This window comes from Hydra vulgaris, chromosome 13 (genome assembly GCF_038396675.1).
Source record: "Hydra vulgaris chromosome 13, alternate assembly HydraT2T_AEP".
Classification (NCBI taxonomy): Eukaryota; Metazoa; Cnidaria; class Hydrozoa; order Anthoathecata; family Hydridae; genus Hydra; species Hydra vulgaris.
The window spans coordinates 10,120,776-10,147,211 of record NC_088932.1 but is presented as its reverse complement, the minus strand read 5'-3'; the positions used below and the strand labels follow the sequence as shown (position 1 = coordinate 10,147,211).

Below are 26,436 nucleotides of genomic sequence, written 5' to 3'. Positions count from 1 at the left end.
ATCCATTGATACTAAATAGTGAATTTTTCTCAATTTAGTTCATTAAATTTATTTACTATTAAAAAAATGTATAAACTTGTATATGTATAAACTAAAATGTATAAATTTGTGTATAAATGTATAAACTATAAAATGTATTTGTACTTAAATTAAAATAAAAGGAACTAGTAATAAAATAAAAGTTGTTTCTTTTTGAAAACTTTTTAAAATAATATCATAATAAGTATTTAATAATTAGTTAATAATATCATCATTGCTGTTGTTAAATGTACAATAAAAAATGAAAACTATAATAAACATAGTAAATCTATATTTTATTAGACTATATATATTTCAGCAGAACTTAAAAATTCTTTTCAAAACTTTTAAAAGTGTTTTTAATATGCAAACAAAAATTACTTCACTTTAAGAAAAATAAGCAAATTTAAAAAAAAGCACGCTATAGAAGAAAGCAATCTTAATGTTTAAACGTTAGGCTTTAGCAATTTTAAACTTTTTTTAGAAAAATCAATTGCTTTATTACACCATAAAACTATAATGTTCAAAATTTGAAAGTTTCACTGATTTTATCTTAATTTAGTTTCTTTTTTTTTTTTAGAGTGAGTTATAATTAATGAATTTTAAAACAAATGTTGGTGTAAAATATTTTCCCGCTTATTTTGCATAAATAATGTAACATAAATAATTCCTTTTTTAATTTTTATAATCTTTTAGACATGTTTAAATCCTGTAGAGAGTCTTAAAAGGACTATGGCTTTATATATCTATTTTTCCCAGGTGTGTAGTGTCCAGAAGCTCTAAACATGTTGGTTGACTTATAATCTGCTATAAGAAAAAAATTCACAAGATTTAATGATTTCGAACTTATTGCTTTTAAGCTCAGAGTCCTGAAGTCCTAGATTCCTGGACTCCGGGTTCAAAAAAAGATTAATCCTTTTACTTAAAAGTCTTAATTTTTTACCATTAGTAGTCCATAAGCTATTTTATATTTTTAGAACTCCTGGATACCAAAAACTAGAAAGAATTAATCTTTTTGTGACTTTTGTGTTTCAAATCTGGAGTCTTTTTTGGGACTCTGCATTAAAGGACTCCTGTAAAAATGGGTAGTTTTACATAAAAGCCATGTAATTAGATGAACTTATGTAAATAAAACATAAAAAAGTATGGCTTAAAATGTTGCAACTTATTTGGGTTTAGACAGACAGTTAACGAAAAATTTTTTTTAGATATTTTTGTTATTGAAGTTAAAAAAAAAACAGTCATCTTTTTAGCTTGATAACTCTAACTTAATGCAGAAAAAATAAATCAACAGCTTAAAAATTTTAGTTTACACTAACTTATTTTGAATGATGCATTTTTTTGTAATTCTACAAAAAATGGTGTCGTTAAAGCAGATTATTTATCTTGATTTTTCAAATTATTTTTCAAATAAGATAGCTATTAGTTACCTTTAGATTTTTTATATTGGTGAGTTAACTCAATTTTCTTATAAAATATCAGCTCCAACTTGAAGAGACTTAATACCAAAAATTGCTGGTATCTATTAAGCATGGTATCTTTTAAAGTAATTGCAAATGCATTTATTTTGAGTAAAATTTTGCATTCTTTTGTTAAGGCATGCAAAAACTGCGCTAAAACATAATTACTTTCTTTAATAGTGTACTTTGTTATTTTACTTCAATAGTGTACTTTGTTATTTTACTTAAAAGTAAGAAAGTAATCATGTTTTAGCATGGTTTCTTTTAAAGTCTTAAATGCATATTAAATTTTTGTATTTTTTGTTTTTTATAATTATTTTTTATTATAGATGTGTTTTTTATAATAAGTAGAAAACTATTGCGTAATTATTTGTAAAAAAAAAGTTAAAGTAAGGCGTTCGTTTTTAAAAATTTTAAGTGAACAACAATATTTGCATAAGCAAAAGTAATTTATTTTAAAAAAGACAAAAGTATTTTTGTCTTTTTTAAAATAAATGTTTGGACATTCATTGATTTGTTGTGCCTTGGTAATGCCACTCATAAAAACTGCCATTCAAGATGCTCCTCTAAGCTTGCATACAATTAAGAATTAAGTGGGGATTTTATATCAGAGTTTTACTCCTAGTAAGAAAACTTATTTCACTAAAGCTAATAAACTTGCACAATATTTATTTTTTATTATTATTTGCAGCAGATTGTTATAGTTACAACAACTTTATTTCAACTAATGATAGTTTTTAATTGGTTTGTATCACTAAAACATTTTCAGTCATACAATCAAACATGACTGAAAATGTTTCCTTAGCATTTAAAACAAATTAGCCTACTGGTAAAAAACAGAAAACGTTTTTTACTGTTTTTACTTTTTTACTGGGAAATAAAATTACTACAGGTGAAATAAAAAAAATGAAAGAAATATTAAGGATGATAGTTTTATAAACCTATTGTTTAGTATTTACTTAAATTTTTCATGTGTGTGTGTGATTTTAGCAATTTAAAAGTTATTTAAAAAATTTATTAACACAATTTTTAAAAATAATAACAAAACCAGATGCTACAACAACAAACTCTATCATGTAAAATAATAAAAATCCTTTTGCGTGAAAAATCCAATATGCATATGAAGAGTTTATTAAAAAACATGATATAAACAGTTTTTGTTTTTATGTGCCAACAAACAATATCATGTAAAACAATAAAAATGGTTTTACATTTATAGTATAGTTGCTTATTTGATTTTTGATTTTTTTGATTTGATTTTTTTCTCTGTTAAATTAAAGCTATATTAAATAGTATAATATAATATATATAAATAGTATAAACTAAATCAAAGCTATAGATAGTAATAGCAATAGATGGCATCAACATCAAAATAATAAAATAAAATTAACAACTAAAATTAAACAATTTACCTTATTAAAATTTTTTTTTCTAACTCAGGAATAAAATCTCCTTTTAAATACAAACTAACTTTCTTTAAACTATCACCAGGAAAAAATTTAATGTTTCCATATTGAGGATAAACTTTATCTTGAATGTTATTGGCAGTGTCAACAACGTCAAACCTAACATTAACTACTCCATTGCAACCAAACTCTCTCTGAACCCATACAAAAAATATAGAGTCGATATTTAATTCTTCTACTATCTGATGCAATGAAGAATCAGTAAACTTAAACCTTCCAAAAGGGTTGTCATTTGACATTACAACAATGCTAATTGAAGAATTTGAAGAAATGGAAGAACCACCAGAAGAATTGATAAGATGAACTTTAAAATTTTCATCAATTTCTGGAACTTCATCATCAACAATTGAAAGAAAAAATTCCAAAACTTTTTCACCTTCCATAAAATATAACCTGTCACTTCTAAATGACAAAAATAATACAAATAAATATAGTAATAGAAAAAAGGGACAAACAATAACATAACTTAAACTGCTGCAACATATACATTTATATGTATATGTTGCAGAACTGCTGCAACATATACATATATATATATATATATATATATATATATATATATATATATATATATATATATATATATATATATATATATATATATCACAGCCCTCCTAATTCTGAAGACTGAGACGCCAAACCTTTTATTCAAGTTTTATTATTTTTGATTTAATTTTTCTATATTTAATGTTTTTACCTGTTCCCATTTCAAACCATAAAATTTTTTTTTATGATGCCCAATTGCAGATTAGTCTCGTTTTTCTTAGTAAATACTTAAGTTTTTTTTGCATGAGATTGAGAATTTGCATGCACGCTGCATGAGTTTAAGCACTTGCAAATCATATTAACTGAAGTTCTCGCTTCAGAACATATTAACTGAAGTTCTTCAGTTAATATGTACTGAAGTCCCAGTCAATTTGTATTTCAGAATAAAATGAACAAAACAGCGACACTTTTATATTAAATTAACTACACATTATAATAAATATCAACAACTCTACAAATACAACAGTACAATTAAAATTACTAATATAGATTAGTTATAAAATAATTATGTAAATTATGCTATTGAATTTTTTTAATTATGCTATTGAATATTTAATTATGCTATTGAATGCATTCTCTATAAAATCTAATTATATATAAAAGCATATGATAAATATGATTGTTTTAATAATTTATATTAATACAACTTTATTGCCATTATAAACTGAAATAATATTATTGTTGTCATTACTATTTTAAATGAAAACAATTTAAAAAATATAAGAAACATGTCCAAAACGTGTGAAAACATAAAAAAAAAAAATTCATTGTAATAAAAAATACTAAACAATGAAAAATAAAAAATGAATAAAAAAGCTATCCTTAGAGTCATTTATAAAACCTTTTGGCACAAATTTATTATTAAATTTATATTAAATAAATTTATTATCAAATATAATTAAATATTATTAAATGTATTATATGTACTTAACATACACCACTGTGTCAATCAATTTTCTATAAATTTTAAAAACAGTGCTACACTAAAGCAAAAAATATAACAAAATAAAGTATATATAAATAATATTTGTGTTGAGTAATTGAAAATAAGTAATAAAAGTTGTACCTGAAGAAAAAATCTGAAGAGTTTTTTAAATATTCAATTCTTAATACGCTACTGCTGTTGGAAGAAAAAACTGCTAAATATGGGAGGGTGAGGTTTTTCATTTCATTAGTTATGTAAAATGGCTTAATCAGATGGAGATTTGAAATAGGTAGCATCTAAATTAAATAAGGGCAAATCAAATAAACACATGAACATATGAGAACATGTGTATATATGAAAATTAAAAAATTTACTATATATGGCAAATTAAAAAAATCATTATTAGTGGTATTTCTTTTATTATAATAAAAAAATTTTTCTAAACAAGAAACAACTTAATGTATATTCTAAACATGAGTAATTATTGTTATCAATTTCCTTAGATTTTTAACAGAAAATATCAATTTTAAGCATTGAATATTGAATTTCTTTTGGAGCTCCTAATACCTAAAATTGAATTTTAAATATATAAATAACCTATTTATACAAAACATACCATATGGAATTCAAATAAATTGCTGTTCACATTCCATTTATAAAGATGCGATGTTGGACCAACAACAACAAGAAAAACTTTAAAAAAGAAAAAGAACATGATTAAAAATATTTTTCAAGATTAAATTTTTGTAATAAAATTATGCTTATGAATGCTAATAAAAATGAATGGAAGTAAAATGAATTGAAATCAATTTCCTCAAATCAATATACTGTTACTGATCATTAACTGATTCATTCAATTCAATAAAAATGAAATTATATTTGAGTGCAGCTGTTTATATTTGAGAGGTAAAAACTATATTTGTTGTAAAAAAACTGTTTATGAAAAAACTTACTATGTTTTTTAAAATGTAAGTATTTTAGACTAATACACTGTCTAGAAATCTCCTGAACAAAAGAAAACCGCTCATGTATTTTTATATCATGCTTCAGCAACTGGCAACCTCCCAAATCATTTACCACTGTTACAAACAAATTTTTTTCATGTTCAAAGAAATTGATTTCTTTGGCTTTGTAAGTTTGAATTTCACCATACATTACAAAATAACCATTTCTAATATCCCATTTGTAGACATAGGATTTGATGTTGTAGGAATTACTCAATCGATTGTACTGATTTGCCACAGCTAAATAATAGTCTCCATTGAAGTATGAAAAAGCTATTGATTGTCCAAAAAATGTTTGAACTCCAGAAAGCGGTAATTTAAAAAAAATATTCTTTCTCCACTCATACAACTTGACAAAAAAAAAAAAAATTAAAAAAAAAAATTGAAACCAAAAAAAATAATAAATATTATATTAAAAATAGCAACAACAAAAAAAATTATAACTAAAATGTTCAAAAAATTTCTTTTGATATTTACAAACAAACAAACCTGCAGCCATAGAATACTTTCCCCCTCATTATCTTTATTTCTAGCAATTGTTAAATACAAACTTGTGTTTACTTTAAACGCTAAAACATCTGAAATTCCAACATCTCGTATTGTTTGAACATGAATAAGTGAAAAATCTTTATTCAATAAGTAAATTTGTACAGAGAGATGATCTTTTACTAATAAAATAGTTTCCGTATCAATAACAGAAGTCAGCATTATTGACAAGTTTTTTAATGGTAAATCCTAAATCATATATATGTGTATGTATAAATGTGTGTGTATATATATATATATATATATATATATATATATATATATATATATATATATATATATATATATATATATATATATATTATACACACACATATATATATATATATTATATATATATAAATACATATATATATATATATATATATATATATATATGTTGTATATTTATATATATATATATATATATAAATGCACATATATATACATATATTTATATATATATGTATATATATATATATATATATATATATGTATATATATATATATATGTATATATATATATATATATATATAATTAATTAGTAAAAAACACTTATCTAACTTTTATCTTCTACTCGGAGTTTCACCATCGCTGGATCATCAGGAAGAGTTCCTCTCCTGATGATCCAGCGATGGTGAAACTCCGAGTAGAAGATAAAAGTTAGATAAGTGTTTTTTACTAATTAATTAATTATTGCTCTGTTCTTTAAGAACATTGAGCACTCTATTTGTAAAATACACTAACATAATTTACATATATATATATATATATATATATATATACATATATATATATACATATATATATACATATACATATATATCAGTAAATGTAGATTTAGCTGCAGCCAAAGTAAAAAAGTTATCTATGGAAGTTTTAATATATGCATCAACTGAGGGTGGTGAGGGCAGGCAGTATTTACATATGAAGGGTGCTTATATGATTTTAGAAACTAAATGAAGCAGAATATACTAGTACTGTGTATTGATTACTAATGCAGATACTAATTTTTAGGCCATAATAAATGAGTTTACTAGTACCAGTGGATGTGGTACATTTTTACCACAACTGATGATATGATAAACTGAAATGAAAAATAAAAATAATATGTTAAACTGAAATATAAAAAAAGATGAAATTTTACATGAATAATCTTTACTTTTATTCATCTAAAATATAATTATTAAGTTTAACAGTGCTGCAACAAAAGAAAGAGAAAAACAAATCTAAGAGTAGTTAAGACAACTTTACAAATCTAAGAGTAGTTAAGACAACTGCAAACTTGTATCTAAAGTTTACAAAAATTTTAAAATTAACAGTTTGTTTGGCAACCGTATTTAAATTTTCTGTATAATAGAGATGAAAATCAAAAAAAAAAAAAAAAAGGATTAACAGAAGTAACTGGAAAAAAAACTTATTTTTCAAAGAGCTGAAAAACTAGTACTGGTATATTAACCATTGCAAATGTGTTGGTTCTATCTATGTTGGACCTATATGTATTGCATCTGTTTGTGTTGGGTGTTGTATATTGAACCCATGTGTGTTGCATCTATATGTGTTGAATTCATACATACTGGATCCATATGTGTTGAATCAGTATAAATTTTATCCATATGTGTTGGATCCATATTATAAAATGATTAGCATGAACTACCTCAATTTCTATTAATTTAAACTGTATAAACTTTTCAAAAAATTAAAATAAAATAAAATAAAATCAAGCAGAAACATCAAATTACATTGTTTTATATACAATATAGTGTTGTATAATGTAAATTTTTATATTGTATAATGCCCATATATTGTATAATGTATTATTTATAATAAACTATATAATGCCCATATCATTTCCCTACAATGCTGCAATCTCTTTAGATTTAATTCTAACTATACAGTTTTAAATCATTATTGTGGCAACCCCAATCAACCTATAGCCTGATAATAATTTTTTTGGTTTTGGATTAGGTTCATTAACACACAAACAGAACTTAGATTGTATTTAGTGCTTGTATTGCTCAAAAAGTTTCTTTAAAAATATGGTCAAAAAGGGTCCTAAAATCAAAAACAATTAAAAATCAAACTTTAATTTCTAGAATTTTTTAGAAACTTTTATGGTAGTAATTACATAATTACCAAACTATAATAATGTAAAATTGTAAAATATAACTTATAAATATTAAGAAAATGTATTAATTACAAAAAACTACTCACAAGAATATACACAAATGTTCCTCGCCACTCAAACAACTTTGTGCTTTCTTGTGTACTAAGTATTAATAGTTGTTTTCCAGACATATCAAAACTAAGAAATGCTAAAACATTATCTATAAGGAAGTTAAATTCAACACCTAGCATGGGTTGATTTCCAGTTTCACTCACAGCAGTATTTGATTCAGTTGTAAACTCTATCGTCACATTACCAAATGTGCCTTGATTACGAACAACAGCAACCTTTACTGTTTTTTGTGATTCATCCACATAAATAATATTTTCAGAAAGAAATGAAAACAAACCAAATGGATAATCATTTGCTAAAATAGTTAAAAAAGCACAAGAAACCGCACCAAGCCTTCCATCTCCTAAATAGAAGTTATTTTATATCATTTAAAGTACCTAATTGATCTATAATTTTGTGTATTGTTCTCTAATTGTATATGTTATTAAAAAGGTGTGTAATTGAAGTACTTATTATTTGAAATATATTATAGAAATATTTATAACTACCTCATTTACCAGCCGACTATATTTATTGTTTATACTTTCCTCCAATAGCTACCTTCTATACCTACCAACCATGATGTACATCGCATCATTAAATCATGATGTACATAGCATAATTAAATTGCCTGATTTAAAGCTATTTCCCTAAATATGTCTTTTTTTGATCATTTTTGAATTAAAATAATTTCTGAAAACTGATTATCTGAATTTTTTTTTTAATTGTGAGCTACAACTGTAATGCAATTAAATAACTGTCTTTTTTAACTGTAATTTATTTTTTTTAACTGTAATGCAATGTCATTGAAATTTATAAACATCAATTATCAAACTATAAATATTAAAAAATTATATAAACTTATGATGAAAAACAGTGAAAAAATCAAAATAAAGTTACCATATAAAACATTTAATTCAAGGAAAAATACTTCCTCTAGTTCTGGAAGATCATCAGGTAAAACATATACTCGGAATGTTCCATATCTTTGATACTCCTCAAACTGTAAAACTCCGCTTATTGGCGAAATGTCATTTATTGCCATTGTATTATATGCTCTCCATTCCAAAATAACTTTTCCAAATAAACCTTGTAAACGCTCCACTTCAAAGTCATGGTAAATCAATTCAAAGCTCTCTGGTTCAGAAAGTACAATGTTTCTAGAATTAAATGAAAACAAAAAGACCCCATTGGCATCATCATTTGCTAATATAGTTATAGATGTACGGCTAGGTACACCAGTTTCTACACCTCCATTATTAATTGCATTTTGGGTGGTTAATCCTACTTCAAAAAACTCATTATTTTCAGTAATGTTGTCATCATTGATGTAGACAGTAATGTTGGCTTCACTTTGACCATCCAGAAACAAAAGTTTTACAGGACCACCATTCATTACATCATCATTTATATAAAAATCATTTGAGTTAGCCGTAAAATAGTTTAAAAAATAAAAACAGTAAACATCACCAAACAAACCAAATGAGCGAATTACAGTTAAGTTGAATGTTGTGTTTTCTTCTTTAACCACCAAACTTTGAAAATAAAATTTAATATTACATTTTTAAAAACTTTAAATTAAGTTATAGTAATAGTATAATAAAATAATAAATAAAAATAAAATATTAATTTTTTATTATTTATTTAGTCTTTCTTGTTAAAAATTAAAATAATTTTTATATTTATTAATTCAAAAAACATTTTTGTGATGTTATTTAAAATTTTCAAAGTTTTTAATTAATATTTAAACAGTAACTACTCAATTTTCAAAATATTAAAAAAGTATTTAAATTAGTAATATATAAAATTAACAATTAATTATGAGCTAACAATATTTAAAACATAAATTGAATTAAATAAAATAGGCTGCGTATAAACTTAAATATATAATAACCTAATTATATAATAGCAATACTTCTTATAACAAATATACAGCTTTTAAAGATTTTATAAAACATTTAAAAAAAGTATTTAACAATTTATTATTTATCATAAATTATCATAAATTATTTTTGATTTTAGTTATTATTATGATTTTTATTATTATACAAATTAAAAAAATTATATATTACAATATTTATTTTTCTATCATCATTATGATTTCATTACAAACAACAATTCATGGTTATTATTTTTTATGTAAATTATTAGTTTATGAGGTTACTTAATTGTTACAGGTTACAAAAAATTGAAGCGATCTGTCTGTTCCAACCTGCCTGTATAACAGAAGCAATTTTTTTATAACTAAATAAACCACAATAATAAATTTAAAAAAAAAGAAAATCAAACTTTATTAAAAGTGTGAAAACAAAATTTTGTGGTCCATAAAATGAAGATGCAATTACCAGTATAAAGGAGTTCCTTAAAAACAACAACACTAAAGAGAACAAGAACACTATATAAGAGGGTTTCTTTAAATGGGGTCTGTGGACCCCTAAAAGGTCTATGCATGAGAGCTCTGAATATCTTTGTTAGCAGGCAAAAAAAAATATATATATATGGGGTTATATATATACATATATATACAAAGCACAGAAAGTAGTGTATTTATCAATAACAAACAGTTGAATTTTAGGCCATGAAATGAAACAATAGATACAATATTTATTGTAAGGCAAGTTCAGAAAAGAGTTTTGGAAAATAAAAAAAGATTGCTAAATGGCATTTGTTGACCTTAAAATAATTTTTAGTCAGAGTACTAAAAAAGGTTGTGTTTTAATGCATTTATCAGCCAAAAAAATAAATAAGTAATATAATAAATAGGTAACAGTAACTAGACTATATACAGGCCTTGTGATGAAGCGGGAGCAATTGCTCTGCGCACATTAAACACGCCTGTAAATGGTCTTTTGGACGCGACAAATTTTCAATATGAGAGTAAAAAATCGCTTCGTCTGAAGAACTTGTGAGGGAGAAAATTAAAAGTTGATTTTATAGAAATTATTTTTAGTAAAATTTTTTTGCTGAAGCCAAAATGTGTTTAATTAAATATGCATACTGTTAATAAAGAAGTTATATTTATTAAAAAAGTACGTCGCGCATAAATTAAAATTAAAAATCTCAGTGTAAGAGATTTCATTCTCATTGGCTAATGATTTACTTCTTCTTATTTCTTTTATTAAAGTTAAATTTAGAATGACAATTTTTTTTTTAAATTCATGCTGAACTCTATCATATTATCCACTTAATTGTACCATTGAAGCTGAAAGAAAATTCCAAACTTTAAATGCTTAAAAATTAAATATTTAGCATAATATACAGTGGGTTGCATAAATATAGAGTCAGTTGATTTTTAATATGATTTTTTTTATGTTCTTTTAAAATTTAAAGCAAAGAAAAAAGTTAATAATTCAAATTGTTTTAAATTTTATTAACAGTATCCTTGGTACACAAAAACGCTCTTTGAACTTTACACCAGCTAGCCTGTTGATAATTAATCTTAACTTGTGACTTATCACCTCAAAATTGGATTCGTCGCTGAAAATGACTTTAACCCAGTCTTCTACAGACCAGTGAGATCTTTCTCTGCACCACTTTAATCTTTTTAGGCGATCTAAGACATGCAAAAGTGCTTTTCGAGAAGCGACAGCAATTTCAGCCTTTCTTAATTAGGCATCTTCGTACAGTCCATCTACTAACACTAACATTACCAGGCGTATTTGTGAACCCTTCAGTAAAATCGTGGTAAGAAATTTTAAGGTCTTGTCTAACCTTTCGATAGAGATAACTTTGGTCTCTTAAAGTTAGCTTTAAAGGTCTACCAAGCCTTGGTAAATCTTTGACACTATTATGTAGCTTGTGGTTTTTCAACATTATTTGTACAAATTTAAGCGACGCATTACAGATTTAAGCTATTTCTCATTGACTTTGTGTTTTATCTTTTAACAGACCTACAATTTGCCATCTGAAACAGCTTTTTTGTCTGAAACATCTTTTCTACCCATTTTTATCTTTTTACTTTACCAAATAATTACCAATGTGAATAACTCAAGTTATAAAAATGTGAATAACTCAACTCATAAAAATATAAAAATGATAATTTTATTTTATTTATATAGCTGGAAAAAAATCAACCACCAAATTTTAGATTGCTCAGATAACATTTCGTTGAGATATTTTAACTTAAGTCGTTAAATTTTAGTTGACTCTATATTTTTACTACATTAGAAATACATGTATGTTCTAATTAAATTAATAATTACTCAAGACTGGTTAACCTAACGAGTTCCAATTATACACCATTCGATAGAGAATCAATTAAGACATTTAAAACGCTTTTAATCGTATTAATTTGTTGGTTTCAAAGATAATTGTGAAAAAAACAAAAATTTCACAAAACAGAGTAGTGACTCTATATTTATGCAACCCACTGTAATTTATCAAACTAAGACTTCACTTAAAGCTTTGATTTCATACAGGTTCAATCACATTCTGTTTATTAATGACTATTATATTTAAAATTCAAAAACATCAAATAAAATTCAAAACATACAAATATCAAATACTTTTGTGTACTAACTAAATATTTTCACTGATATCTTCGAATCGGTTAAAGTCTATTTATTAAAAAAGGTAAAGCTAAACTAAACTCAAAAATAGAACTATAACAGAAAAATTCAAAATAATAAGTCTCCTAACCTCCATAAGTCAAACATATTCGAAAAGTCTGACACATGGAAAGCTTTGCGTTTTGAGATTCTACTGTTTATTATAATTTGTTATAGGCTTTGTTTATTGAAACTTTGAGAAGCATGCTCACAAAAAACAAAAGAAAAAAATGTTTCATGCTTTCATGACCTGGTATTTACTGATGTAAAAACGCATTTCTACAAATATACGCCAGTATATAAGCTATTTATATACTATAGTTGTAAGAGTATATATATATACTAACCCTAATATATATTGTATTAATATAATTATATTATATAAGTTTATTATATATTTATTAAGTATATAATCAAGTATAAAAAAATAATTCACTTGATAATAATTAAATTGCGTAATCAGTTCAAATTTGAAAGCAGTTTTCTGTTTTGTACAAACAATGAATGGAAAGTTATGAAGTCATTACTGCTAACAGATAGAATGGAATTTTTACTATTTTCAAAAGGTGCTTGTGAATAGAAAATTTAAATTTTAAAATTAAAACTTGATAGAATTGTGAAACATAAGATTGTGTTGCCTTATTGTTTTTAATGTTTCACGCATCTTTTGTGAACAAAATAAATATTCTTAATCTTTTTTATTTTTTTATTTTTAACTATTATTTATCTTAAACTAAAAAAAAAATGTTTCTGTTGTTTAGAATGTTTGCAATCAAGTATGTTTATTTATCTCCAAAAGGAAACAAACTTATGTTATCAGCTTTTAGTAAAGGAAAGGTGGATCAGGTAATAGGTTACAAAACAGAAGTTATTAACAGTATCACATATGTAATAGAAATATATTTATACAAGTTTGTACAAGAAATAGGGAAAATGTTTTAAAAGATTGTAAAGGGTTAATAAAAGAAGCTTCTTTGCATTTTATTGATGGGACAAACTTTGTGACAAGCTACACAATTCAAAGGTATTTAGAAAAAGCATCTCATGTGCCATAAAATAAAAGAAGGAGAAACCGTGACAGATGACAGATCCTCAACGTCAGATGATGGAATAAATATGAAATCAATCAAAGGCAGTAATAATTTTTAATTTTAAAGAAAAAACGCTGATTCTTCGGGCACCTAAAATAAAAACATTGTGTTGATTTTCTGACTTTTTTTTTGGATACAAACCTCAATATCATCTTCTTTAAAGGTATCAACAGATGATTCTTATACTAGACTTGTTAACTATACCTGTGAAATGGCTCTTCAACCAAGCCGCACAAACATTTCAGCATTATTGTAAGGATATGTTTACAATGTTTTTAAATTAGTAAATTTTACAGATTATTTTGAAAATTTAATGTTTAATTAATTAACACTTTAATACATTGCGTACAATAATTATTTAGGTAAAAAGCTGTAAAATGAACAAGGTTAGAATGATAAAGCATACTTAAAACAGTGTTAGTGGAAGCACATTTATCAGAAGTATTGCAATGGTAGTGCAGGAAAAATGTGCAAATATTCTGAAAAATGCTAAATTTTTCTCAATTCTGTGAGATGGTAGCCAGGCCAGAAAAACTCAAAAAGAAAAAGAATTAGTTTTAGCAAGAATCGAAAGAGAGGGTGTTCCATTTTATATGGTGCTTAACCTGCTTGACTTGAAAAAGTTTGGTGGAGGTGGAGCAGACTCCATTGTAAAAGGAGTCTGCTCCACCTCCACCAAACTTTTTCAAGTCATTAATGACATTTTTGAAATGGAGGAATTCAAACTAGATCCCAATGATTACAAAAATAAACTAGTAAGTATACCCTCAGATGGGGACACCACCAACTTTGGCTGAAATCGTGGTATTATTGTGCAATTTAAGACAGAGTTTCAAAACAGCATTGAATTATAACAATTATAATGAAAAGTTAGCTGCACACAAATGGAAACTATTTTTAATCTACGCAAAAAAAAACTCACATCAGTGGAATGCAATTGCCAGACACTAGAAATTTGGAGGTCAACATTTTTATATAAAGAGTACAAATTTCCAAATTTGTTAAAGGTCATATCAGTTATCATGGCAATCTCAGAATCAAACTCAAGTGTGGAAAGAGATTTTAGCATCTTAACTAAAATATTATCAGATCAACGAATATCCATGAATGAAGATGCTCTCAGTGATAGCATAATGATTCTGGGAAATCATGGAAACTGGTCAAAAGAGGAAATAATTTTAATTAAAAAGCGAGCAATAGAAATTTTTTTTTAATAGAGAAGATTAATTCAAGTTGACGATGAACCATAAGACTGCAACACTGCAAGACTGGTGACACTAACAACATCTACTTTAGAGCAAACTGATGACAACGATGAAATAGATAGTGGTGACGAAGAAAATGGCTGACAAATTAGCAGCACTTGAAAACATTTCGAAGTCGAGGAATAACACTAGCTTTTAACTTATTATACATTTATATAATACTTATACATTATAAATAAATGTTGTATAAATAGAGTAAGATATTTATATATATCTTATTTATATATACTATTATATTTATATGTATTTATAATATAATATTTATTATTATTTATAATATAATATATTATAATACAATTAATATTTATTAAACTTTTACTGATAAAAGGTTTATAACAAAAAAAAAACTTATTATGATCATGGCGCCATCTATAAACTGCATAGGCAGTGAAACCATTCATTTTTGCACTCCTTGTATTTTAGATAGCTTCATATTTTAAGTCACCCTTCTCCCTCTGCATACTTATTTTTTACATCTCCTGTAAAATTTTAAAACAAAAAACAAAGAAAAAACTTTTTGTTAAGGGCATGAAAATTAGTATCCTTTCTTTAAAAAAGAGGAGTAAAGGTTTAAGAAAAAGTTCACAAGAAAGATAGACAAACTATCATCTAGAGAATATCGATAGATAGACAAAATATCATATAAAGAAAGTATTACAGACACGTAGTCCTTTTCTTAGGACTACGTGTCTGTAGTACTTTCTACGTGTCTACGTGTCTGTAGTACTTTCTACGTGTCTACGTGTCTTTTCACTTAGAAAAGTGGGACGTAAAAACTAAGTTTAAAAAACCATGCGTGAAACACTTTTAATGTCAGAGTTTTAGTATTACTAAAATTTTAGTAATAACTTTAATAATAAGTTTATTTTAATTTTTAAAACTTTTTTTAATAAATAAATAACTTTTTTTAATTCAACTTGATTTGAAATAAATTTACATTTTTTGAGAACGGCTATAAAATAAGTAAAACTACGCAATATTTTGCAATATTTCATTGTTTTTATTTAAAAGTTTTTATATAAAAATTTTGTTTGATTTTACGGAGTTAAGATGAAAAAAATTCAAGCACACATAATTGCGCTTGTTAAAAACATGTTTCAGTTTTACGAGCACGAAATATCGCACTGGGTGATTTTAATTATCACATGCACTGATATAGGAAATGCCACAACAGCAGTGTTAAAAGAAATTATGTTGTGATCAGAAATCAGTGCTTTGTTTTTAAGTTTTATTATTACCTTGGAAGAGATCTGAAAAAATTTTAATGTTAGTTTACTATGGAGTATATGCAGATAATTTATCCTTGGTAACCATGGAGTATTTATCCTTAATTGTAAAGAAAGGAGTAGAAATAATAATAAAAGTTTATTCTTGTAAAAATTTTGAAAGCAAAAGGATTTAGAACAAACATGAAAAGTTTTGGATTGTAAAGTCAGGATTAAGCAACCAAAAAATACAGGAAAGTTGCCATGAGGAGTGTGTAAAAAAGAAGTTGAATCAACCTCTATTGTAGAATACAAGGCGCTCATCTTTTGTGGCTAGAAGAATTACACAACACATATAAAAAACAGAATTAAAAATTACAATTTTTTTTCAAATTTTCAAATTTGTTTAAATAATTAAATTTAGGAGTATATATATAATTTTATTATTAAACAAAAATTAAATGTTTAAAGTTACTACAAGTTTAAAATTTAAGTTTTAAAAAGTGTATTGTTTATCAGATATCAGATGGAAATGATAAAATCTAAACTTTATTATAAACAATCTTTTGAACTTGTTCTATAATCAAAAACACAAGATAAAAATCAATTATTTCACGTGTATGTAACAGAAGTAAAATGTATACCAAAAAAATATTTCCAAAAAAATATATATACAATTATATAAAAGTTATAAATAAAACCTTTGTATATATATAAATATATAAAGGTTATAAATAAATAAAAAAGCGTAAACATAAGAAAGTTAGTTCTGTTAAGTAATATTTAACAAAGAAATTAATTACCTAGTAAATATTATTTAATTTTATAAATAAATTAAGAATTTGTAAAATAATTAAACCGTTTTTATTTATTACAATTAAAAATATTAGGTCCATATTTAAAAGAACTAAAAAAAAACAAAAATAAAAAGATTCTTACTTTAAAGATATGGAAGCAAATGTCAAAACACCATGTGGTGCATCATTTGCTGTTATAATAATACGCTTTTGTTTGTTAACCCCCAATAAAGACATGGTAGATGAATTTTTGAAAGTACCACTTATACTGACAGACATTAATTCAACTGTAAACTCTTCATCAAGTTCAGGTATATTATCATTAATAATTTCAATTGAAATAATACCAGAATCTTCTCCATCAGGGATAGTCAACATTGCATCTGGTTTGTGAAGATCACTTTGTATAGAAGCTTGATTTATGGTTTTATTATTTAGTGCAGTAAGCACATTGTAAGATATGTTTAATTTACCTATAAGAAAAAAAAAACAGGTGTTTATCTTTATGTATTTAATTTATTTTTTATATTATTATTATATCCACTTATAAAATCTTTTTAATAATTAAAACTGATAAAATAAGTTGTAGCTTTATCATGTGGTCTTTATTTTTATTAATTCATCATCACCACCTAACTTGAAGGAATTTCTTTTTATTTATTTAAACATCATCACCTAACTTAAAAGAATCATCGAATAATAGAATGTCAAAATTTTATTGGCATACAAAATTCTATATAGCCTATATTGAACTTTGGGTATAACTGGGTACGAATTATATTGATAGCTTGTCAATAGAATTCCTATCCAGCTGTCATACATCGGTAAAATGTTAGAACAATCTTGTGAGTTGCCTTGTAACAATATCAGTGGTGAATATTATTTTTATATCAATTTGATTACAAATGCAATGTTGCCAAAACCGAAAAATCAATGTTGTCACACTGTTATATTTTAAATTGGCAAACTTTTACTATGATTGTTCATAAGTGTTCCAAAATTTTTTTTTATCTGGTTTTTTGTGAACATCAGTTCTTTGGAACTCGCTCCTTTCAACTTAAGTCCTTTGCTAATTGTTATGTTGCTTTATGTCAATTCATCTTTTCTCTCCAAGACTTCCAACTCTAATAGTGGTTGCTTTCAGCCTTTTTGGAAGTAAAGATGTTAAAAAAAAAATTAAATTTTGTTAATACACTTTTCTCTTATATATATGTATATATATATATACATATATATATATATATATACAAATAAATATTTATATACAAATATATATATATACAAATATATATTTATATACAAACATATATATATATATATATATATATATATATATATATATATATATATATATATATATATATATATATATATATATATATATATATATATATATATATATATATATATATAGTCAATCAAAAACTCTGTAATAGTGAAAGCAAAAAAATAAGAGCTGAAATTTTCAACTATCTATCAATAGACATTAACCATGTTTGTTTCGCTTGCTTAATATTTCAAGATTTGCAGAAGATTTTATCTATTTTAAGTATAGCAGAGGTTAAGGCTATCGTTTTCGACATTTGATAAAGTTTGGCATGGCAGACTTCTCCGTAAGCTCTCTTCATACAGTGTATCAGGTAACATCATTAGAATTATTGAATCCTTTCTTATCTATCATAGTATAAAAGTTGTTCTCAATGGACAGCACTCTTTTTTATTTCCTGTAACTTCAGGGGTTCTACAAGTTTCTATCCTTGGCCCTATACTTTTTTTAATTTACATTAATGATTTCCCAGAAGGTGGCATTGTTCAATGATGATAACCATTTTCCTCATCTTGATAAGAAGCCAACACTCTCTGATTGCTTGGAGGGGACATTTGAGCTCGAAAAAGATCTCACTTCTGCTACAGTATGGGGTTCTCAGTGGCTGGTAAACATTAACTCAGATAAAACTCAACTTTTTTTCAGCTAATCGTTATCTCAACAATCTAGATCTTCCTATATTTATGAATGTACTTGAAGAGTCGTCTTCAAGGATTAATTCTTACTTTAATCTTTCTTGGAAACCATATACCAAATCCATTGCAAAATTAGCTTCTGCTAAGGTTGCATCTCTTTATCGTGCTCACCACTTTCTTACTCCTGATTCTATTCTTTATCTCTATAAATCTCAAATCCATCCATGAATGGAATACTGTTATATATGGAATCCATATCTTGGGCTGATCTTCCAATGATGCTTTTTCTCTTTTAGACAAGGTGCAAAAAGACATTGTAAACATTGTTGGACCTGCTCTTGCAGCCAAACTTCAACCATTGTCACATCATCCTAATGTTGTTTCTTTCTTTTCTATAAGTACTAAAATGGGAACTGCTCTAAAAAGCTAGCGTCTCTTGTGCCATATATAAAAATTCATTCTCATGCTACTTGTTATTCAATTATCTCTTATCCTTTTACTGTGACTGTTCCTAAGTGCTCCAAAAACTCTTATTTGTCTGGTTTTTTACCTCAAACATCAGTTATTTGGAACTTGCTCCCTTCTTCTTGTTTTCCTGATGCATATCTTTTGAGTCATCTGTTAATCCTTATCTTGCACTACAAACATCATCTTTTCTGAACCAGTAACTTCCGACTCAGATAGTGATTGCTTGCAGCCTTGTTGGAAGTAAAAATGTTAAAAAAAAAGCTATATAATTTGGCACTCGCAGCATTGGGTTGCACATTGGATCAACATTGATCCATATATTTATTGAATCAATGTTGGGTTATATACACTGGATCAAAGTTGATTCATATACATTGAGTTTAGTTTGGATTACACAAATTGGATCAACGTTGGGTTAAGATTATAAAAACAATCAGTTTTACATAAGCTTGGCTAATGTAATTAGTTTTGATCATAGAGTTGAGCCAGCCATATAACAATCCTTCATCTTCTATATCTTTACTAAGTTTTTTGCACAGTCTTCAAAACTGTTTTTAACTGCTGTCCTGTTGCATTAAAATCTAATAAGTTACAAAAATTTTATGTTTCTTTTACCATAAAGAATTTCACTTACCCTGTGTAATGGAAAAATACCATTCAATGAGAAAGCTCTCCAAACAATGACCTCCATGTCACTTCCATGTTTAACGGTTCTAGTAATGCAGCTGGGCAAATTCTGAACAATTAAAACAGAACTTTTGCAAATTCTGCTTTAATTGTTTGAGTGTTTAAAAACATTTTACTGGCAGTGAATTTATATTAATAATAAAAAAAGATTTAATAAAAAAAAAAATTATTTAGTTTTTATATCAAACAAAAAAAAAATAATTTAACAAGAATTTCTGTATAATATTCAACTAAATAAAGAAAAAATAATAATAAGTTACCAATCTTTCCAAACTGACGAATAACAAGGATTTTCAGTGTTTTACCCTCATCCACATACAATGGAATGTCATTTGCAAACTCTATTATTCCATTAGGAAAATCACTTTCTGCAATTGTAAGAAAAGATTCTCGATAAGTTTCATCTAAAACAGCAGCACCTGAAATTGAAACACCAGTTGTTTTGACTGCAACTAGACGTACAACAAAATACTCATCAGTTTCAGGAGCCTGATCCATAATACTTTCCAGATTGATTGTTGTGATTGTCTGCCCCTATTTTTTTTAAATATTTTTTTAAATTTTTTTAAAATTATACAAAGATTTTATCATAAAATTATTTATTATCATAAATTATTATAAATTAAAGTACTTGATGGCTAATATAATGGGTAATAGATGTTATCAAAAACAAATGCATATGATAAAAATAATATATAAAAAATAAATATATTTAAAATTTTACCTAATAATAATTAATAACAAACCGTTGAAAAATTAGCAAAGCCTTGATCAGATACAAAATCTTGAGTGACATTATCACCAATAATTTTCCATGTAACAACAGCATCTCCAAATGCAGGCAATGATCTCTGCAGACAAAGACTAAACTTTTCCCCTTCTTTAACTGATAACACAATAGATTTGTTGCAAAACTGAATGATGCCTCCAAAGTTATCATTAGCAAGTATGACAACTTTTATATAAGTATTGTTACCATCAATAATTGAGCCATCAGTTGAATTTAAAAGATAAACTGAAAACTCTTCATCATTTTCAGGAATGTGATCTGGAAGTACAGATATGGAAAAAAACTTCAATTGCTCGTCCTGCTCAAAAACAATAACTTCTCCATTACAACATATATCATCTTTTGATATCTCTGTACTATTCACTTGCCATGATACAGATACTCTCTTGAAAGCACCTTAAAATAAATAGTAAAAAAAAAAAAATAATAAAGTTGAAATAAAAAAAAAAGTTTGAAACATTGTAAAAATTTTTTTACCTTTTTTACGACTTATATAAAATTCCAGGGTTAAATTATTATTTTCAGGTTCAAATACAGAATAATTGTTTTTAGATATTCCAAATCCATGAAGGGCAAACACGCCATAAGGTTCATCATTTTCAAGTATTGTAATATTTACATACCTTTTATCATCAATAACAGGCATGTCCTGTGCTAAAACATTGTCATCAACAAGTTCAACACCTAAAAGTTCAACTTGAAACATTTCGTCAAGTTCAGGAACTTCATCACTGTAAATAAGAACTTTTATTTCTGATTGGCTTGAGCCATTTGAAATAACAAAAAACGGGTTTGGTATGAATCCAAAATCTGCACCAGGTGTGGCTTTTTCTTTAAAACTAATTAAGTGATTTGTCCTACAATGATATATATATATATATATATATATATATATATATATATATATATATATATATATATATATATATATATATATATATATATATATATATATATACATATATAAATTATGTTAGTGTATTCTACAAACATAGTGCTCAATGTTCTAAAAGAACAGAGCAATAATAAATTAGTAAAAACACTTATCTAATGTTTGATTTCTTCTACACTGTGTTTCACCATCAGTAGGTTCATCAGGAAAAACCTATCCTGATGAACCTACTGATGGTGAAACAGTGTAGAAGAAATCAAAAATTAGATAAGTGTTTTTACTAATTTATATATACATATATATATATATATATATATATATATATATATATATATATATATATATATATATATACATATATATATATATATATATATTAACGAAGAAAGAACAACTTTATCTATGGTACTTTAAGTTTCATGCCTATACGGCAATCATCAGCCATTGAATACAAATTCAAAAACAAAAAAAACCGCTAAAATTACAAAATACTGTGTAGTGGGATCTTAACGTCGCTAAGAAAAAACAAAATATTAGGTAATCACCGGTGTCAAAAAAAGATAAGAGGAATTTATTCTTGTGTCTGCATTTTGAAATCAACTCATTTCGTTTATTTAACAAGTTATCACCTTTATATGTTAAAATAAGGAATTTTTCGTATAAACAAAGATTGCAAATTTTTGACGAAGTGTTATAAGGATTGCAACGTTTTACAATTTTCCACTTAATTAAGGGTGTAAACATTTTGTCTTTTATGTCCCAAATTTCTTCAGACAATTTGGTATATATGTATATCGCTCTATTTGAAGTATCTTTTTAATATTGAGCACTCTTTTACGACTATGAGTTTTGTTTTATTATTATAATACAAAATAGCCTTAAATATCAATATATATATATATATATATATATATATATATATATATATATATATATATATATATATATACATATATATATATATATATATATATAAACATATATATAAATATATATATATATTTATATGTATATATATATATATATGTGTGTATATATATGTGTGTGCGTGTATATATATATAAATATATATATTTATATATGTGTGTATATATATATAAAAAAAACTGTAATACAAACCTCCAAAAAACTCGTAAGTCACCAAACAATCCATTAACTCGATTGACACGCAATGTTACATTATCATCACTCTCTCCTTCTAACACATCAACAGTTGAATCCATAAATTTAACAGTGCCATAAGGATTATCGTTTAATAAAATTATCAGACGCATAGAAGATTTTACATCATTAATAACTGCATTTCCAGCAGAAACTTCTTTTAATAAAATTATGTATGTCTACAAACAGCACAAAGAGTGACTGTATTATATATCACATATAAATGTATTTTTAGCAAAAAATACTCAGAAAATGCATGAAAAAGAGTTATTGTATTTATTATTTTGTATAGAAATATTATTTAAACAATAAATGTATAATAAAAATAAAGTACAAAAATTAGAATAAATTGTAATGAATAAAACTTGATAAAAACATTGGTAATAACAAATAATTTAGTTGTTTGACTATACCTCATTAATTTCAGGTATACTGTCAGGCATGATATTGACAATGATGTTTTGTGAGGTTTCCCCAGTTAAAAAAGTCACAAAACCTTTTAAAGGAGCTATATCATTATCCCCAAACCATGGTGCTGTTGGATAACCTACCCAGCGTATTTGTGAATAACCATAGCTGCCTCCTTCTCTAACAACTTTTATAAATACTTTTTGATCTGTGATTCCTGACTCCAAGATTTCTGGTTCTGAAACAATCATGTCATCTAGTTTACTAAAGCCTAAAAAAGAATTTCATATATAATAATTACAGCATAAAAACAAATCAAACTTAGTACAATTGTTCTAAAAAGCCTATACAAGTTAGCTAAAATGTTTATGCACATTTAAAATTTCAATTTTAAATACTTAAAATTAAGTTTGTTTGAAAGTTATTGCTTCAAATTTAAATGAACTTTAAACTTAAATGAATTTTCTTTTGCGAAATCTGAAGTAGTAGTTTAAAAAAAACATTATAAACATAAAAATTAAAAGATATAAAACTTTTTAAGAGGAGTTATCCATTTCACTAAAAATTATACTCTAAAACATTGTGTATATATTATTAGTCACAAAAATGCTGAAAGTCAGTGTTACTCCTATTACACAAATGAAGAGTAAAAAAGGAGAAATTAAGGAGAAAACTACACCTTATCAAGTGTACACAACATCAAAACAAAATTTTGTTAAGAGCTCTTTTTAAAAAAACTTGACAGTGACACAAATGGGCCAAGAGGCTTCAAAGGACTACTTGGCAAAAAATGTGCTGAAAATATTCAGGATACAAATGAAGTTTTGTTTAACAGTATTAAAAATCCAAAGGTTTCTGAAATATAGACTGCTTACAAAATTACACCACTTAACCATACAAGGTAGTTAACTTTAGCTATTCACCATCTCTGTTAATATACTAGAAAAGAACAAACCATGTGTGTCTTTAAAAAAACTTGTCTACTTTGTTGTTCAGGTTTATACTCCAAAATGGTTCAAAATAAAAAAGTCTTCAAAATTCTACGACTCTCAGCACATTATTTTTTATACTCAAAAAAATAGACTTTCTTTTCATAATGTTAAACTTATTTTAAAGCAAAACATTAAAAACAATGCATTATGTCTGTGACTTGAAAATATTCATGCCACAGTAAGAGATAATGACAATAAGATACAAAATTATGGCTTTCAAACCTTACCAACTCTAAGGCAAAGATATGTTTTTACGGTTAAGTAAAATGTTATTCTTTAAAAACATACTATATCTGATAATTAGCTTCAGTTTATATTTATAGAATAAACAAAGAAAGTTTGGAATCAAATTTGAAGATAACTCTGAGAAAAAATGAAAACGCTAATCACTGTTATGAGTTGATTGATCTCAGTGTTCCCAAAGTTAAGGAATCCCCTACAACACAACATTTTTTTAAAAGGTCATTATTCCCATTCTCATGATGATATTTTTTCTTATAATAACTTAATATGATTATAGATAATAACTTTCTATGGTGTGAGTACAGACTCGCTGAGCCCAATTTTCATATGCAGATACTTTTCCTTGAATAAAAAAGCTTCTTTTAGCATTTAATATAAATTACGCTAAATTTATTTAAAAAACAGATGAAGAAGATCTTAAGCAATGATTTTACACAATGATTTTACACAATGATTTTACACAATGATTTTACACAATGATTTTACACAATGATTTTACACAATGATTTTACACAATGATTTTACACAATGATTTTACACAATGATTTTACACAATGATTTTACACAATGATTTTGAGCAATGATTTTACACAATGATTTTACACAATGATTTTACACAATGATTTTACACAATGATTTTACACAATGATTTTACACAATGATTTTACACAATGATTTTACACAATGATTTTACACAATGATTTTACACAATGATTTTACACAATGATTTTACACAATGATTTTGAGCAATGATTTTGAGCAATGATTTTACACAATGATTTTACACAATGATTTTACACAATGATTTTACACAATGATTTTACACAATGATTTTACACAATGATTTTACACAATGATTTTACACAATGATTTTACACAATGATTTTACACAATGATTTTACACAATGATTTTACACAATGATTTTACACAATGATTTTACACAATGATTTTACACAATGATTTTACACAATGATTTTACACAATGATTTTTATCAATGATTTTACACAATGATTTTACACAATGATTTTACACAATGATTTTACACAATGATTTTACACAATGATTTTACACAATGATTTTACACAATGATTTTACACAATGATTTTACACAATGATTTTACACAATGATTTTACACAATGATTTTACACAATGATTTTACACAATGATTTTACACAATGATTTTGAGCAATGATTTTACACAATGATTTTACACAATGATTTTACACAATGATTTTACACAATGATTTTACACAATGATTTTACACAATGATTTTACACAATGATTTTACACAATGATTTTACACAATGATTTTGAGCAATGATTTTGAGCAATGATTTTGAGCAATGATTTTGAGCAATGATTTTACACAATGATTTTGAGCAATGATTTTGAGCAATGATTTTGAGCAATGATTTTACACAATGATTTTGAGCAATGATTTTGAGCAATGATTTTGAGCAATGATTTTGAGCAATGATTTTGAGCAATGATTTTGAGCAATGATTTTGAGCAATGATTTTGAGCAATGATTTTGAGCAATGATTTTGAGCAATGATTTTTATTGAACTTAATTAGCTATTTTTATTTTTTAATCAACTTTTATTCAGGCTTTGTAAGTGAAAACTTTTGATCTTTTTTGTTTTGTTTAATAGTGAAATTTAGCCCTGCATAATTTATGGACGATCCCTAAGTATTACATTATTTTTGAATTAAGCGGCCCAGTTATTGTTAAGGTTGCAATTAATTATTAATTTAGATTAA

The 26,436-nt window shown here is 25.5% G+C and overlaps 1 protein-coding gene across 2 annotated transcripts in view; it reads right to left on the bottom strand.

Annotated features, from left to right (window-relative positions):
- The window catches only part of LOC100202246 (adhesion G-protein coupled receptor V1), a 117,803-nt gene that overhangs the window by 33,017 nt on the left and 58,350 nt on the right, over positions 1-26,436 (bottom strand). For both annotated transcript variants that reach the window (XM_065816225.1, XM_065816226.1), the window contains exons 28-40: positions 23,442-23,707; positions 22,987-23,207; positions 21,453-21,832; positions 20,932-21,371; positions 20,446-20,719; positions 17,211-17,541; positions 9,064-9,698; positions 8,160-8,527; positions 5,909-6,154; positions 5,369-5,768; positions 5,032-5,108; positions 4,557-4,711; positions 2,891-3,346 (exon numbers count right to left, since the gene is read on the bottom strand). In XM_065816225.1, coding sequence (XP_065672297.1) covers positions 2,891-3,346; positions 4,557-4,711; positions 5,032-5,108; positions 5,369-5,768; positions 5,909-6,154; positions 8,160-8,527; positions 9,064-9,698; positions 17,211-17,541; positions 20,446-20,719; positions 20,932-21,371; positions 21,453-21,832; positions 22,987-23,207; positions 23,442-23,707 — 4,249 coding nt within the window. The remainder of the gene's footprint in view (positions 1-2,890; positions 3,347-4,556; positions 4,712-5,031; positions 5,109-5,368; positions 5,769-5,908; positions 6,155-8,159; positions 8,528-9,063; positions 9,699-17,210; positions 17,542-20,445; positions 20,720-20,931; positions 21,372-21,452; positions 21,833-22,986; positions 23,208-23,441; positions 23,708-26,436) is intronic.